At 40.2% G+C, this 17,058-nt stretch overlaps 1 protein-coding gene across 1 annotated transcript; it reads right to left on the bottom strand.

Moving 5' to 3' along the window:
- Positions 1 to 332: 332 nt before the first annotated feature.
- Positions 333 to 4,389, bottom strand: USP27X (ubiquitin specific peptidase 27 X-linked). Its single transcript, XM_036226530.1, has 2 exons — positions 4,105 to 4,389; positions 333 to 3,573 (listed from the first exon to the last, which is right to left on the bottom strand). The coding sequence occupies exons 1-2, from the start codon at positions 4,387 to 4,389 to the stop codon at positions 1,222 to 1,224; spliced, it is 2,637 nt and encodes an 878-aa protein (XP_036082423.1). The 3' UTR covers positions 333 to 1,221.
- Between the last annotated feature and the right edge of the window lie 12,669 nt (positions 4,390 to 17,058).

Raw genomic sequence — 17,058 nt, 5'->3', positions numbered from 1 at the left:
TGGAAGCCTGACAGCCTAGTGGCCCTAAGACTCCATCACTGGGGTGCTAAGTCATGAAAACAACATGACGATTTTCCAAATAGACAGAATAATTTGGGGGGACAGTTGTGGTTATCCCCCCAACCCTGGGTGTGGCACCAACTGTGATGCCCTCTACTTGGGGCTCCAAGTAGGCAGTGTTAGGGAAGGAGTGTGTGTGTGTGTGACTGCAAGTGACATGATATATGCCCATTCTGTCCATGGGTCTCAGGTAGGACCGATCCTCACCTCTGATGCATTCTGGTCCTGGTCCAAAGAAGTTCCAGATCCAACAAATGTTTACTGAGCCCCTATAAAGTTCCAAGCCTTTTACTTTATACTTTGACACATTTTATATCATTTAAACTTTAACAATAACCCTTTAAGGTAGGAATTATCTCCATTGTACAGATGAGAAAACAATCGCAAAGAGATTCATTGATTTGCTCAAGTATATCATACAGCTTTTTTTTTTAACACTCAAACACGATACTCTTAGCTGAGGCCTGTCTGTGTTGGTTGCTTATCTTACAGTATTTCTTGTCTTCTCTACTATTGGAGCCTTTGCTCCTCATATATAAGCTCTCTTATTCTCTTTTCACTAGCCCAGATGGGCTTTTCTTTTTTAATACTGCATTTAATAGCACAAAAAAACACGAATACAAAGAAACTGGCAAAGGTGTTTGTCAATGAGATATCCCTGCCTCCTCCACTTTTCCGCTTTCATGCCCATATATGTAATGGGCTACATTTATATAAACTTTTCTCCCCCACACCCCCCGCCCCGCCCCAAACATATAACTGTTATGTGATTGGTCAGTTGAAGCTGAAACACTCATGGAGAAAGATGTTTTACGGTTACAAGGGCACACCCCCCACACCCCCCACCCACCCCCACACTTCCCCAACACAATCTTTTGGAGGAATATATAGGATATGTACCAGTGTCAGGATCTCCCTTTTTCTGCCTTTCTCACCCAGAACATTCCTGCCATTTAATTTTCCTTTAAGTGACTGCTTAGACTAGAGCCTCTTCTCCCATTCTTTCTATTTTTCTTCCAGTTAGGACCTTTTAGACACTGGGTACTGTTCAATTCTTACTCTGTCAGGCCCATAGGCCATGCACGTAGGTCCTTTAAATCTCGATGCCAGTTGTAGTATAGGCGTCGTCATTTTCCATTACAGGTAGGTCTGTGTGTCAATTCAGTAGGCTTCTGTATTCATTTCTTTCACTTTTTCTGACTCATGTTCCAGGACCTGTTTGTGATAAAACAGTAAATACCCTTCACTGTCCAGAACATCCTTAATACTGGCCTTGGTGATAACAGCATCATCACACTTGAACCACTGGTCCTTGTGATGCCGGATGAAGCTGGTGTAGTGGCCACTCTCCAAGGTTCCTTGGTGATTAACCACAGCAAACAGGGAATATTTATTCTCTTCGTTTCCACTACTGGTTGGCAGCTGCAACTGTCCATTCATCCTGCTCTCTTTACTTGAGGCCATAAATGGTGTCATATCCAGCTCCAGAGGAAAGGATATGTATGTAGTGATCTTGCGCCTCTGTTTGGCGGAGTGTTCAAAACGTTTGAAATGAAAACAGGCAACAACGGGTAATTTATTCATTGTGAGCTGTTTGGTAGATTCCTGGTAGCTTTGGCAACTACCACATTTGATTTTGGCACTGCTCCCTAGGTGCTCTGGCCTTGTAAACCTTCGCAAGCAGTCTGTGAGAGTGGTGGTTCCTGGTATGTGGCTTTCCCCATTCACACTGCTCTCCCTCCCTGGGCTCATGGGCCAGAAAGAGGTGCAAGAGCCAGGCAAGTCCAAACTGATGTCCCAGCATGGGTCTATTGTGGTGGAGACACCATGGCAGGCTTGGCAGGTGACATCGGACTGCAGGCCACCTGTAAAGATTTGGTCTATGATGCAGTTACAGTGGTTGGGATTGTTGGCTGCCTTCCCAGCATCATCACCTTTGCAGTGCCGGTGCAGGACATCTAATGCTGCAATGAGGAATTCATGGGCATCCTGTTGCCTGTACCCTGCTAAATGGCGTGCATGTATCCATACCAGGTGCAGTAATTTATAGGGAACATGAGGAGATGGGTTTCCAGAATACAACTCCCGAAAAAGCGAAGACATCTCACAGACCAGACACAACTCGGGACTTGGCATTTCACATCTGTGCCTGTCAGAGAGGAAGAAATCTCTCAGGATCGGAGTGTGCGTAAGGGCCTGGACAATGCAGTTCATAAAGCACGTGTTGCCAAGATTGATCAGTCCTCTTAAACCGATGGTAAAGCTAGAGGTGATTCTTCTTCTCCTTGGGTTGTGTCCCAGCAGTTCTAACTCCGGTTTGGTTGTCTCCCAGGTTGGGTATTTCTCACCCAGGCGGGACACTGAACACTGCTGGTGAGAAACCTCGGTTGAGGTGGAAGCTTGTAATTTCAAAGCTTCTCCTTGCTCTTCTTTGGCAATTTGCTCAATGTCTTTGTCATATACATAGTCCTTACACATAAAACAGTATATACCTCCATAGTAAAGGTCTACAGCTAAGTTGTGTTGTTTTGTCTCAGCGTGCTCATGAATGTGTTTCTCCGTGAAGCAGCCAAAGAAGACACAGGAAAGGCAAGAGTGGAGTCTGTTCAGATGGGTGCTGCACACATGGCAGATGCACGACTTTGCCTTGCTTTTCCTGGTCTCTGGGGTTCCACACCACACGAAGCACTGGTAGATCACCCGCAGTTCCTTCCTCCAGTTCTCTCCCACCTTAAAGCTGTTCACGTGGGAACAGCCTGGTGGACCCACAGCGAAATCCACATCCAGGCATCCACTCCCGGGGCCGCGCCGGGGCCGGGGCCGGGGCGGGGGCCGTGGCCTAGGCTGCGGCGGGGTACGGAACCGGGTCTGTGGCCGCGGCCGGGGTCGCCGGCGGGGGGCACGACTGCGCCGCGGAGAGGGATCGGGGGGCCGCGGAGGGTCGGAGGGAAGGGTTGGGGGAGGAACCTCGTCGCTGCTGCCGCCGCCACCGCCGCTCCGCGCTGGGTTCTCATCCTCCAGCTCCTGTTTGGACTCCCCCTTCGGCTCCTGCTCCGCCTCCCGTACCGACTCGGGTTCGGGCTCCAGCTTGAGCTCAACCCGGCGGCCCGGTCCCTCTGCCGGCTCCACCTTCCCGGAGGCGTCCACCTTCCCCACCGCCTCCACCTTCCCGGTGGCGTCCACCTTCCCCGCTGCCTCCACCTTCCCTTCCACCTTCGCCTTCGCCTTCGCCTCCGCCTCCGCCTCCACCTTCCTCTCCGCCTTCTCCGCCGCGGTCTCCTCCGTCTCCGCCTCCTCTACCTCCTCCGCCTCCACTGGCGGCAGCTCCTCCCCCTGCTCGCTGGGCTCGAGCGGCCACTGGGCGTGGCGGCACGGGGGCCACGCAGACCTGGGGTGTCCCCCGCCCAGCCTGAGAGAGCTCAGTTGCTGTGGCAGCTGGACCCAAAAGGGACTTTCACTGGAGGCGGTGGCGGAAGCAGGCGACGCCCCCGGGAATCCTCCCGCTGTAGCCCCCTAGCGGAGGCCGTTTCTGCAGCCAGGCTCGTTTCCTTTAATTCAATATTTCCCAAACTTGCTTGTTCCCGAGAATCACGTGGGGAGCGTGTTAAAATTACAGATTCCTCGGCTCCACCCGCAGATCCACTGAATCAGAATCTCAAAGGGAGGTGCTCCGGGACCTGCATCTGTAACTAGGACCGGAGAGGATTCTTATGATCAGGCAAGTTTGGGAAACACAGCGCTAATTCATTGAGGCTGGCGGGAAGGGGGGCGGTGACCGCGCAGTCTCTTTAAGGCGCTTCCAGTTCTCGTCTCCAATCGCTGTTCTAACCCCTTTCGTCGTCTCCTCCCCCTCCTCGTCCGTCCCTCCATCCAGACAGCTTCCCCCAGCAGTACGGGACCGGGTAGCCAAGTCCACAAACGCCTCTGGGGCTGTGAAATGTCCCCTCAGAGGCTGGGTTCTCAGGAGTGCAGTCAGAAGGTGTGATAGGCCATCATCTCTGCAGCTGAGCTTGGCCCCAGCCCTGTCCCAGGCTCCCCTCCCACCCCAGCTTCTGCACCCCTGCCCAATATGGATGAAGCCCCGACTCCATTCTGGGGCAGGCCTGAAACCCGGATTCCCAGGATCAGAGTTCCTGAGGCCCCTGACCCTAAAGAAGCATGTCCTTTTGCCCATCTTATCGGCACTCTGCAAAGGCTGTGCCTGCTCCACGCCTCCTCCTTGGGCTCCCAAGGCCGCGAGTGGGTTGAGGTTTTGGCAGCCAGCCTTCTAGCCCAGCAGATGCTGAGCAGCCCGGGGTCAGTGGGAGGAACCAGGCGCAACGAGGCCATGCTTACAGCCTGCACCTCCCCTGTGGCTGATAGAGGGGCCTGAACTGCATCCCAAGACCCTTAAGCCCTAGCAGGTGGGAGGGGGCGTACCTGGGTCAGAAGGGTCTCAAGGTGCTCCTGCACTGAAGCTGCTGAAAGTGGGCAGCAGCAGGACAGGGTCCACGAGGACAGAGCCCAGAGTAAGCGGCTTGGCTCTGGGCACGCTGGGGGATGTCAGGGAGCAGGCACAGGTGCTGGTCCCAGGGAGGGCAGCCCAGGGCAGACATTGGGATGGGGCTCAGAGGAGAAATCGATAGCCAGTGCTTGAGGATCAGAGAGGATGTGTTCTAGAAGAGTCAGTCCCTGAGTCCTGGTGGTGGCTGATCTTGGCCCAGTACACACTGCCAGGCTGGTGGAACTGTGCTGCCTAATACCTTAGCAGAGTTCTCCTTAATTAGCATGGGACATCTCCCCTCCTGGCCCCTTCTTCTAGGGAGCAGTTCCTACGGCTCCTGGGTTTAGCAGCAGGAATTGGTTGTCAGGAGTCAGGAGCCCTTAAAGAAGATAGGATGCCTGGTTCCCATAAACCTGAGGTCCCCCAGAGCTGCTCTACCTAAGCCAACTCTTGATTGAATTCCTTGAAGCATCCCAGCAGCCTTCCAATAAATCCTGCCCTTTATGGCCTGCATCAAGAGGAACTGCAAAGTAGCTCACCCACTGAAGGAATCCTACTCCTGCTCCTGCTGCTAAAAATAACAGAAGTCATAGAGTGGGGTGTAGAGGGACAGGAGGTACTCTCATCCCACCTCCGCAGAGTAACAAACATCGAAGAGACCTAGATCTCTGTGTACTTTGGACTGTCTACCACTAAAGACACTATGGCAACCTGACAGCCTTACCAATCATCTTCCAGCAGAAGCCCACAGGTTCAGCATGTTCTAGAAATTGGGGTCTCTGTCATCATTCGCTCAGCAAATGTCAGCTCCAACCCCAGAGCCAGGTGTTGTACTGGGAGCTGTGGACACACAGCACTAAAACAAACTTGCCCAGGGCCAGAATCAGGGCTGGGTTCCCCAAAAGACAGCCTAAGGAAGTGTCTAGGTCATTACCAGAGAAGCACTAAAAACAAAAGAATTGAGAAAAAAATATCAGAAACAATTTAACATTTTTAAAAGTAGTCCTCATGGCAAAAGTCAGAATTTTGTTGTGCTTCCTTACATTCTTTTCCTGATTGCATGTTGTCTTTGCTCTGAATCATGTGCAGGGGGTGCTTGTATGGGTCTGGATTTAGTCCTGGGCAAATGTCACCATTTCACAAAGATTTGACTGAAGGTTAGCAGAAGGACCTAACCTAAGAAGAGACCCCATCCTCATTGAAGTCACAGCTCCTGTGATTGAATATAACTTTGACCACAAGGTGGCAAAAAACTATATGACACTCCTTTGAATATTAATTTTGTATGTTTATATAAAACTGTTGATTTATATCAAAATACTCTCTAAAAATATTTTTCATGCTGTGCTCTACACATTGTGACATCTAAAATTTTGCATCAAAAAGTCAGCTGGAAATAATGTGATTTCTGACAAATATTAACATTCCCAAATAAAATTGTTGCATCACAATTTTACATGAAACCAGTGAAACCTAAATACCCTAGTGATTTCTGTTTTGGAAATTCATAACCAAGCTCTTTGATAGCTGGAAATCATACATTTACACTTTTCTCCCTGAGTTCTTAACTCTATCCTATTTTTCTAACAGAATTTTATCATAACAATATGTATTTTTGCGCTTGAAATGATTTTATTGGTTATCCAATTTCTGTGCAGCAAAAATATGTATTTTTTTGCTATTCAAGTGCTTTTTAAATGTTCCCGTGATCCTAAAGCTCTAAGTACTGTTTAAAATTTTACTATTGCTTGTGTTATCATGACAATTAGTATTAGAATATAGTAGGTCAAAGCATTGTAAATATATTACAGATTTTGAAGGATAATTATTAAACATAAAGACAAAAATTTATTGGCAGTAGATGTCTTTTTTTTTTAATTTAGTGGGTGTATCCGTGGATAAATATTGCCTATTGCTAGAATTAGACAGGGTTCAACACTAATTCTCTTCTAATTTTTTTGCTTTGTTAAACACCAGCACACAGAAACCTCGTTTATATAAATAAGTCAATTGGAATGGACATTTTGTTTTAGAAACGTCACTCAAGTCTTTGAATTCCTTTGGATATATGGGGGGGGGGATTACACAATGATTTATCTTCAAAATTATTTTTCATAATTTATCAGCTGACAGCTCCATTGTGTTCTCCTTCAATTTCATTGGAAACCATCTAAGTTGCAAAATGATTCGATCCCCATTCATTTGTTAGAGTAATTTGTTTTTATATCATTAACAGCAATGTTTGGGAACTGTCTATCTGGTGCCCTAAGGATTTTACATCGCAGGGCAGTGCAACTGGTAAGATTCAAGAATGGTAAAAAGATGTTTTTCTATTGTAAAGTGCAAAAAGGACCGTTGTGAAAAAGGGAAATGAAAAAGAGAAAACCAACTTGATTTCTCCACTGCAAGTGTGTTCTCTGGAAGATCAATTTTAGGAAATACGAAATATTAGGATGTAGAAATTGATCCCCTTAAAACTCTAAGTAGTTTATTTACCCTATGGAAAGTCTTCCTGTAACCCGGGGTAATGCACACTCCACTTTTAAAGTTGCTAGTTTATATTTATCATGATAAAAGTAATATATACAATATTTGTGGTTTTAAAAAAGATATAGAAGAGGGCAAAATATGAAAAGTTAAAGCCCCTCTCTGCCCTGCCAATCACACCCAGTTCTATTTCCCCGAAATAACCACTTGTTAACAGTTTCTCATATATCCTTTGAGAAATTTTCTATGCAAATACAAACATGTTTTTTACATTTTTTTTATGAAATAGAAACAAGACTGTAATACATTGATCTACAACTTAGCACTTACATATTGGACATGAGGCAGTTCTCTCCAAGTTGACCTACACATCCAGTGCAATGCCATTAAAAATTCCAATGAATTTTTTGGGAAGACTTTTACAAGTTAATATAGAAAAATAAAAAGCATTTTTACTTCTCTTCATTCCTCTCAGAAACAAGAATTTAATGGCTATAGCTGAATAGCCATCTTGCAACCAAAAAACTGATTACCTCTGGACCTATTCTTACATGAGAAAAAAATACCATATTTTGCCAATTCTAAAAGGGATGTCTTGTTATGTTTCAACATCTCTGAAATATTTGAATAAGAGATTAATGATTATATTGGCAGCATTTTTTTCTTTCTAGGTGGTACATAAAATAATGGTGTATCTTACAGTTGATAGTGTATTAGAATCTATATGACACGTGAAACATCATCCAATTTGAGCCTTTGTTATTTGGATCCCGGTTGTATGTAGCTGAATACAATTGCTAAGTGACTGCAACCTTTCTATTTCACTCCTAATGAAGTCTAAAGTCCTTATCCTGGCCTTTAAAGCCCTACAGAATCTGGCCTTGGTCTCTTCGACCTCACTTCTTATTAACTCAGCCTTTTCTCAAACAAAATAGGTTTACTGCTGTTCCTTGAATAAGCTAAACTGACTTCCTGCTTCCAAGCCTATGCCCTTATTGTTTCCTCTGCTTGGAAAGCTCTTTCCATAGAAATCCTCATGGCTTTCTCCCTCACTTCTTCAGATTGCTGCTTAAATGTCACCTTATCTCAGAGTCCTTCCTTGACCTCTATATAAAATAACATTCTTTCCCTGCTTTATTTTTCTTCCAAACACCATCACCACATGGTATATTAAAAGTTACACACACACACACAAATTACTATATGTAAATTCCATGAGAGTTAAGATGTTTGCTATTCTATTCCTCATGCCTTTAGTTACACTTAACATATATTTCAATATTTGCAAAATAAACAAATGCATGCTCTTCATTATGAGGGAAGTCGACCATTTTTTACATGTTTATAGGCCATTTTGTATTATTCCTTTTTGCGAACTGCCTTATCACATTCTTTCCCTATTTTTCTTTTGACTTCTTATTAACAATAATAAGTAATACTTATATGACACTTGAAGTATGCCAAGAGTGGTCTTATTAAATAAGTTTAACCCTCACTACAATTTTTAGAAGTAGATGCTGTTATTCCCATTTTACAGGTGAGGAAACTGAGGAACAGAGAAATTTAGTGACACCCAAGGCCACACAGCTAGTAAATGATGGACCTGAGATTCAAACCCAGCAGTCAGAATCTACAGTTTGGACTTTTAACTACTAAGCTATTAGCCCTTTGTCAGACATATTCTAGTATATATACTGCCATTTATCATTTTGACTATTGTATTTTATTTCATTTTTAACCTTATGGTGATTGAGATTATTATGTAATCAAGATTTCCAAACTTTTCTTTGTGGGTTCTGGATATTAATGTTGGGCTTTGTTTGTTTATTTGTTTGTTTGCTTCTGAATATAAAAATGTAGAATAGGTGCAAAGGTCCTGAGACAAAAAAAAGAGCTTGATAATTTTAAGAAATTAAAATAAGGCCAAAAGGGCTTGAATTTGGTTACCAAGAAGAAGGAGACTGATACAAGATGAGAATGAGGATAGATATGCCAGCAGGGACTACTATATAGGATTTGAATATTATCCCAATTGTGATGGAGATCATTTAAGGGAGTTAGCAAAGGAATGACATGATGTGATTTACCTACAATAATTATAATCTAATAACAATAATAGCAACTAACATTTATTGATTGCTTTTTATATGCCATGCACTATTTTACAAGTACTTTACTAAGTTATTTAAACTTCATAACGCCCTGATGAGGTAAGTACTAATACTATTCTCCCAATACAAATAAGGAAGCTGAGCCACAAAACTATTAAATACTTTGAATTTGCTTATGCTTACTCTCTGTTTCTATACCAGTCCCCATTCAGAATACACCTACTATCAACAATGAGGTGGCTGACATCTACTTTCTCCAGGGCCCTGATGTCTTATGAGTGGTCTGAGAGTCTTCACTGAGCTAAAGAAAGGGAAAATGGCAACTCCATTCAGCACCAGGATGCTTAGGTCTGGGAGCTGGTCAGGTTGGCTCTTCTCACTCCATTTGAACCATACCAAACTGCCCTAAACTTGGGAATAGCCAGCATGCTTGTTTGTTCACAATGACCAAAGTAGCCAGCTTAGCATCCCCTGCTTACCACTGCAGCATGACAAGGCCTTGCACCCTGCACTCCCATAGCCATACTAGCAACTAGGGAACTGAAGAATGGTCTCATCGGGATCCATAACAGGCTTCCAGGAGAAACCAGCCCTGCAGAGGGAAGCAGCAGGTATAGTGGTGTTGAAGGAGCAGAAAATGGAAGATCTCAAGACACGCATGTGATTCCAATGGCCTGGGCCTTTCTATGGCTGAAAGAAAGGAAAGGCTCACAGAGAGAGCAAAGTTATGCTTGAGTTATGACAGCAAAGATGTAGGTTATGCCGCATCATATCCTAACCAACCATTTCTCCAGTTTTAATCAAAAATTGCCTCCAGTAGTCTGTTTCTTAGCTTCCCTCAGTTTTTAGCAACTCTGACTCTACCCCTTCAGATGGCTGCCCCAATTGACTTACACTTTTGATTCCTTATCTATCTGATTTGTAATGTGAGTTCTGATCAGCTTCCTGCATGTTGGCATAGCATCTGGCCAGCCACCTTTCTTACCCTAGACTTTTAGGAAAACCCTGGAGACCCTAAATCTGTGTCCAGTGCTGGAGGCTGGCATTATGGAATATAGCATAGCCCCAAGACTGAGCTTAGATGCACGATGAAGAACATATTCTATAGTTTTACTCATCAAAATGTGGAATTTGACTTCTCGTATTTGCTTTAAGTGTCTTTTTCAATTTTGAAAGGTAGGAAGGGTAGATCTTGTTATATTGCACCAAAACTGGGAGTTAGAATTTCTAATTATATTTTTTATTCTTTTTCAAAATTTTATTCCTTTTTTATTTTTAAAAATATTTTACTTATCTATTTTTATTGCTATATATTTGACATATAACACTGTATAAGTTTAAGGTGTACAACATGTTGATTTGATACACATATATTGCAATATGATTGCCATTGTAGTGGTAATTATCATCTCCATCACATCACATAATTACCACATCTTTTTTTGTGGTTGAAATAATTAAAATCTAGCCTCTTAGTAAGTTTGATGATTATAACACATATTTTTGTCTATATTCACTATACTGCGCATTAGATCCCTAGGGTTTATTTACTACTAGTTGCAGTAAATCTTATTCCTTTTAAAACCACAAAAAGCACACAGATAAAATTATACAATCTCAACAGAGAGACTTATCAATATCTAGCAAAATTGCATGTATATTCACTATTTGACTCAGTAATCTCACTCAGTAATCTCACTTATAGGAATCCAACTCAAAGATACGCCAGCAAAGTACAAAATGATATATGCACAAGGTCATTCTCTCCAACATTATGTATAATAACAAAAGACTGGGGGAAAAAAACAAATGTCCACCACTAAGAAACCAGTTGGATAAATGATAGTGGAGCCATAAAATGGAAAGTTGGAAAAATATTTTTTTATTAAAATGGAATACTGTGGTATGAGATAGATTTCTATATAAAGATTTAGAGTAATATTTGGGATATAATGTTAAGTGGAAAAAGCAAAGTATAAAACATGGTATATAGTGTGCTAGCCTTTGTGTAAGAAAGTTGGGGAAATACAGTATTTACAGAAACATAATAAACTTATGATTTATTTATTTTTCTCTTTCTAAAAAAATAAATATTTCCTAGCTTTGTCCATTGAAAAGACATAGCAGCAATAGTAACCTAGTAGCAATGAGTGTATCTAATGCCCATATTGTAGCCTCTAAAATAATTTCCTACCAAACAAAAGGTCTATCCTCCTTGAAGAAATAATTGTTTACAGGTCTGGAACAGGAAATGTACAAAATGAGCCTGGGACATCTTGTTTTGCCAAAAAGCAAGGAAGATATCAAAGACTAATGTAGTCATGTCAAAAGAACACAGGTTCCAAGATGAAGGGGATTTCCTGCTTGCCTATTTCGGGACAATTAGAGCACCAAAAAAATCTGCAATTATATATTTAGTGTTCCTAATGACACTAAAAAAAAAATCGATCACCCCTGGGTGATGCTAGGACACCAAACTATTATTCCAAAAATTAATAAAAGGAAAAATTGAGAATTTATCCCACCTTTCCTGTATGAACTATATTTCAAGGTAACCAAATAGTTAATGATAGTCTTCTTTATGCAACAATTCCAGAAAGCAAATGCAGAAGGAATGGTAGAATTAGTATATCACCGCTTAACAAATCCTAATAAAATAATAAATCTAGATCATGTTTTCTCAACTCCAGCACATTTGAGGCCAGGTCATTCTTTATTTGGGGGCTGTGTTATGCATGTAAGATTTTTAGCAGCATCTCTGGTCCCTACTCACTAAAGGCCATTAGCACACCCCTTTCCAAGTCAAGACAATGAAAAAGATTTTCAGACATTGTCATATGTGCCCTAGGGCACAAAGTCATCTCTAGTCAAAAGCCACTAATCTAGGGCAATGATCATGAACCTATAAAAAAAGATTAGGCAAAATGATGATGGGGAACTATACAACAAACAGAGTGATCAGGAAGACACCACCTAAACCCACTGATCAATTTTAGCATCACTAAGCATGAGACAGCTAGCTACATATGTGCCTCCTGATGTGATGCAATAGGAAGCATACAGCACCAACAAAAATATGTTGATGTCAAAAATAAAAATTGAACCTAAATCTAATCAAGCTATAGCTCTAACTCCCAGTTTATGGTGAATATAGGAGATAGAAGAACAAGTCCAATGTCACCACTAAGAAGCAATCAGCCAAATCCAGAATGTGGAATATTTTAGAAAAAAATAATCTGTTTTCTTCGATGATAAATGACATTCAATAGAGGACAAAGAGCTCCACTGCATTTGATCTCAAAGTGTACTAGAAAAATATCTTGGTAGAAAATAAAGTATCAAGAAAAGGGGGAAAAATAACATAATAAACAAAATAAAAGAAGATGAGGAAAAAAGATGGGAAACTGACAGATTTTTTTCTAGCCTTACTCAAGTATAACTCACCAATAAAAATTGTATATATTTAAGGTGTACATTATGATCTTTTGATATACACATAGATTTCTAAAAGAGACTTAAGAGAGATAACAACCAAATGCAATGTTACATTTGGTTTGGTTTATGTTTTGAAAAAAAATCTATTTTAAAAACACTTTTTGAAACAATTAGAGAAATTTGAATATGAATTATTATTCAATTACTTTAAGTGATTATTGTTAATTAGCAAATTGTGATAATGGCATTGTGGTTATGTAAAAAAATTATTTTTCTGGTAGAGATGCACACTCACATTGAATGAGATAATATTATATCTATGATTTGAGTTCAAAAACTCCAAAAAACCTTGGAGTGGGGAGAATAAATGAAACAAGACTGGCAAAATATTGAAAATTGTTGATGCTGAGTAAAGGGGTTTTATTTTACTAATCTCTGTATTTTTGTGTATGTTTAAATTTTTTTCATAATAAAATGAAATTTTGAAACAAAGCAAGTGAGACTTCTCCTTCTGGGAAGATGTCATAGGTGTACTTTCCCCTTAGTCCTGCAGCTAAGTATAGTTTGAAAATCTGGACATTATATATAAAACAAACATAAGAAGACTCTGAAAAGTACACAAAAGGTAAACTGGCTATAGTCCTAGAACTCAAGGAATGACAAAGCAGTGAGGTCCCTGAGGTTTGGTTTGGTTTGGTTTGATTTTGCCTCATATATGCTAGACTGGGTGTTGGACAAGCTAAAAACCTATAAACATCAATGGGCATAAGCCCAAAAAAAGAAGCCTCAAGAAAAGCCTGCTCTCTCCAGGCAAAGTGCCAGGAAAGAGGTAACCTAGTACAGTAGAAAAGTTTTGGATAATAACCACTCTACTCCAACCAAACATCACAGAAGAAAAATTGCAGCACCATCTATGCCAACAAAGGCCAAGTAGAAAATTTAGATTTTCTCCCTGGGCAGGCCATAAAGAGCCAAACTCCCTGCTAGGATGGTGTCAGAGAAGGGTAAGTTAAGGGCCAGAACTTTTATTCTTACTGGGTAGTAACAAGCCCCCTCTAATACAGCATCAGTGGAGACTATATGAGAAGCCTGGACTTCATGCCCACCTGGTAATAACAAGGGGTCCCTCCTCTTCTCCCCACTGGGGTGGTGTCAGAGGACTCTCATTGGAGAATCAGCACTTTCACCACCATCCAGCAGTAACTAATATCCCCTCTCAACCATAGTGTCAATAGAGGTCACGAGAGGAAATATAACAAGGTGCTTCTGCTCCTCTCAGCCAGGGTAGTATCAGCAGAGGCATAAGAAAGGGCCTAAATTCCCACCTTGCCATGTAATAATGAGAAGATCGTCCTCTGACAGGTGTCAGTGAAGGCTAAATGAAGAACCTGGACTTCACTCCACCTGGCAGCAATGAAGTGACATTTCCCTTCCCCTGCCACAGCAGTGTCAGAAGAAGCTTGCTAAAAACAAGATTTAAATAAGATCCAGAGTTTCATGGCATAATACCCGAAATGTCCAAGTTTCAATGAAAAATCACTCACCATATCAAAAGCCAGGAAAATCTTCACTTGAATGAGAAAAGACAAAAGACACCAATAACAAGATGACATAGATGTTCATAAAGATGATTCAATAAGCAATTACAAATTAATTGAAACTAATAAAAAATAGAATGTCTCATCAAAGACATAGAAGATATAAAAAATGGCAATTTTAAAATGACAAATGGCAATTACTGAAATTTTAAAAATTAATAGATGAGCTCAACAGCATAAATGAAGAGACAGAGAAAAGAATCAGTGAAATTGAAGATATAACAATAGAAATTTTCCAATGTAAACAACAGAAAGAAAATAGCCTACGGTGGCGGGTGGAATAAACAGATTCTAAGGAATGTGTGGGACTATAACAAAATATTGAAGATCTGTGTCATCAAAGTTAGGAAAGTAGAACATGAAAGAGGTGAAGCTGAAAAAATATTCAAGGAAATAATGACTGAAAATTTCTCAAACGACATAAACTTATAGATTAAAGAAGGTGACCAAACCAAAAACTGTATAAACAATAAAAAAAAAAATCCATACCGAGACCCATCATACTCAAACTTCTGACAACAAAGGACAAAATTGAAAGGCAGCAAGAGAGAAATGATGCCTTGCCTGTAGGGGAAAAACTATTTGAATCACAGAGAATTTCTCATAGAGGTCAGAATGAATTGGTACATATTTCAAGTGCTGAAAGAAAGAACTGTCAATCCAGAATTCTATGTCCAGTGAAAATATCTTTTGGAAATGAAGGGGTAATCAAGACATTCTCAGATAAAGGAAAACTAAGAGAATTTGCCACCAATAAACTGACCCTGAAAGAATGGCTTAGAAGAAAAAGTTATCTCAACTGAAAAGAAGTAATAATAGAAGGAATCTTGGAACATCAGGAGAGAGAAAAAACATAACAGAAAGAGTAAAAATATGGATCAATATAATAAGTTTTCCTTTGCCTCTTGAGTTTTCTAAATTATGTTTGATTGTTGAAGCAAAAATTGTAACACTACCTGATGTGGTTCTCAATGTATGCAGAAGAAAAATATAAAACAATTATAAATGAAGTAAAAAGAAGTAGATTTCTACATTTCACCCAAACTGGTAAAATGTTGATACCAGTAGACTATGATAAGGTAGGTATGTGTATATAATGCGATCTCTCTCTCTCTCTCATTACATTATGTATATACAAAACATAGATACACATATATGTGTTTCTTCTATGTATATATAATGTAATAACACATTTAAAAGTGATACAAAGAGCAAAAATTTAAAAAAACAGTACAAAAAGAAACACTTCAAAACACTATAGGAAAATAAAAATTCAATTCTTACAAAAAGTTCAAGTAATCCACAGGAAGGTAGAAAAAATAGTACAGAGAAACAAGAAACAGAGAGATCAAACAAAACAAAAATAAGTGTCAGGTGTAAGCCCTAACTTATTAATAGTTACATTAAAATGTAAGATAATGATCAAAATTGTTAAAATACTGATAGAGTAGATAAAAAAACATGACCCAACTGTATGCTGTCTGTAAGAAACTCACTTCAAATACAGTAACATAGGTAGATTGAAAGTAAAATTATGGGAAAATATATCTCATACAAATATTTACCAAAGGAAAACATGAGTGGCTATACTAATGTCAGATAAAGTAGACATCAAAGCAAATTAAACAATCAGAGACTAAATATCCATGTTTCCATACTGGTGGTATAAATAAATATGTGAATGAATTAATACATGTGGAGAAGTGACAAATCTCTCTTGCAGGAGAATTCCAAGTAATTTATGTTGATACCCTGTTCTCAAGGAGGTCAAGCTCCTTACTCAACTGTGGGTTGCACATAGTGACTTTCTATCAAAGAGTACAGTATGAGAAGTGTAAAACAGTGGGAAAACCTGACAAACACTACTTCAGCTAGGTGATCAAAGTCAACATCACATCGATAGTTGTAATCATGATATGATGTGGTAAGAATGCCATTTGACTTCTATGATGTTTCTCTCTAAAACCTATAATCTCAGACAAATCATGAGAAAAACATGAGATGAATTCCAAAAGAAGAGCACCCTACAATATACCTGATAGTGTTCTGCAAAACTGCCAAAGTCACCCAAAACAAGGAAAGTCTGAGAAGCTGTTACAGCCAAGAGGAGTTTAAGGAGACACAATGACTAAATGTAATATGGTATCCTAGGTGGGATGTTGAGACATAAAAAAAGACATTAGGTAAAAACCAAAGAAATCTGAATAAAATATGGACTTTAGTTAATAATAACATGTCAATATTGGTGCATTAATTGCAACAAATGTACCATACTAATATAATATATCGATAATAGGAAAAACTGTGCACAAGGAGTATTTTGGAACTCTCTGTACTATCTGCTCAAATTTTTTGTAAATGTAAAACTATTCTTAAAAAATAAATCTATTAATTTAAAAACTTCCAAGGATATTACATAATTATAAAAGAGTTAATCTACCAAGAAGACATAGCAATGATAAATGTGCATAAACCAAACAGGAGCACTGCAAAATTTAGGAAGCAAAAACTAATAGAACTGAAAGAAGAAATAGACAAATCCATAATTAGAGTTGGAAACCAGAGTTCACTGCTCTGAACAAATGATAGAACTACATGAAAAAAATCAGTAAAGATATAAGAAGAACTCAAAAACACTACCAAACATCAGGATCTAGTTAGCCATTAAAAAAATTTCAACAGAGTACCCTTGTGGTCCCCAGGATTTTTCTCTTGTTTCAACAGTGTTTGTATGGAACAGACCCAGGGACACCCTTTCTTCTAGCTTCCCACCACCCTCCAATCTCTTTTCCAGTCTCAACCTTCTGAACCTTCTTAGCCAACCTCAGCCTCTGAGCCCAGCCAACACCATTTTTTGAGCTTAACTCCTTATTGACAAATAACC

This window comes from Rousettus aegyptiacus, unplaced genomic scaffold (genome assembly GCF_014176215.1).
Source record: "Rousettus aegyptiacus isolate mRouAeg1 unplaced genomic scaffold, mRouAeg1.p scaffold_m13_p_9, whole genome shotgun sequence".
Lineage (NCBI taxonomy): Eukaryota > Metazoa > Chordata > Mammalia > Chiroptera > Pteropodidae > Rousettus > Rousettus aegyptiacus.
The sequence above is the reverse complement of the archived record's forward strand: the minus strand, read 5'-3'. Positions and strand labels throughout refer to the sequence as shown.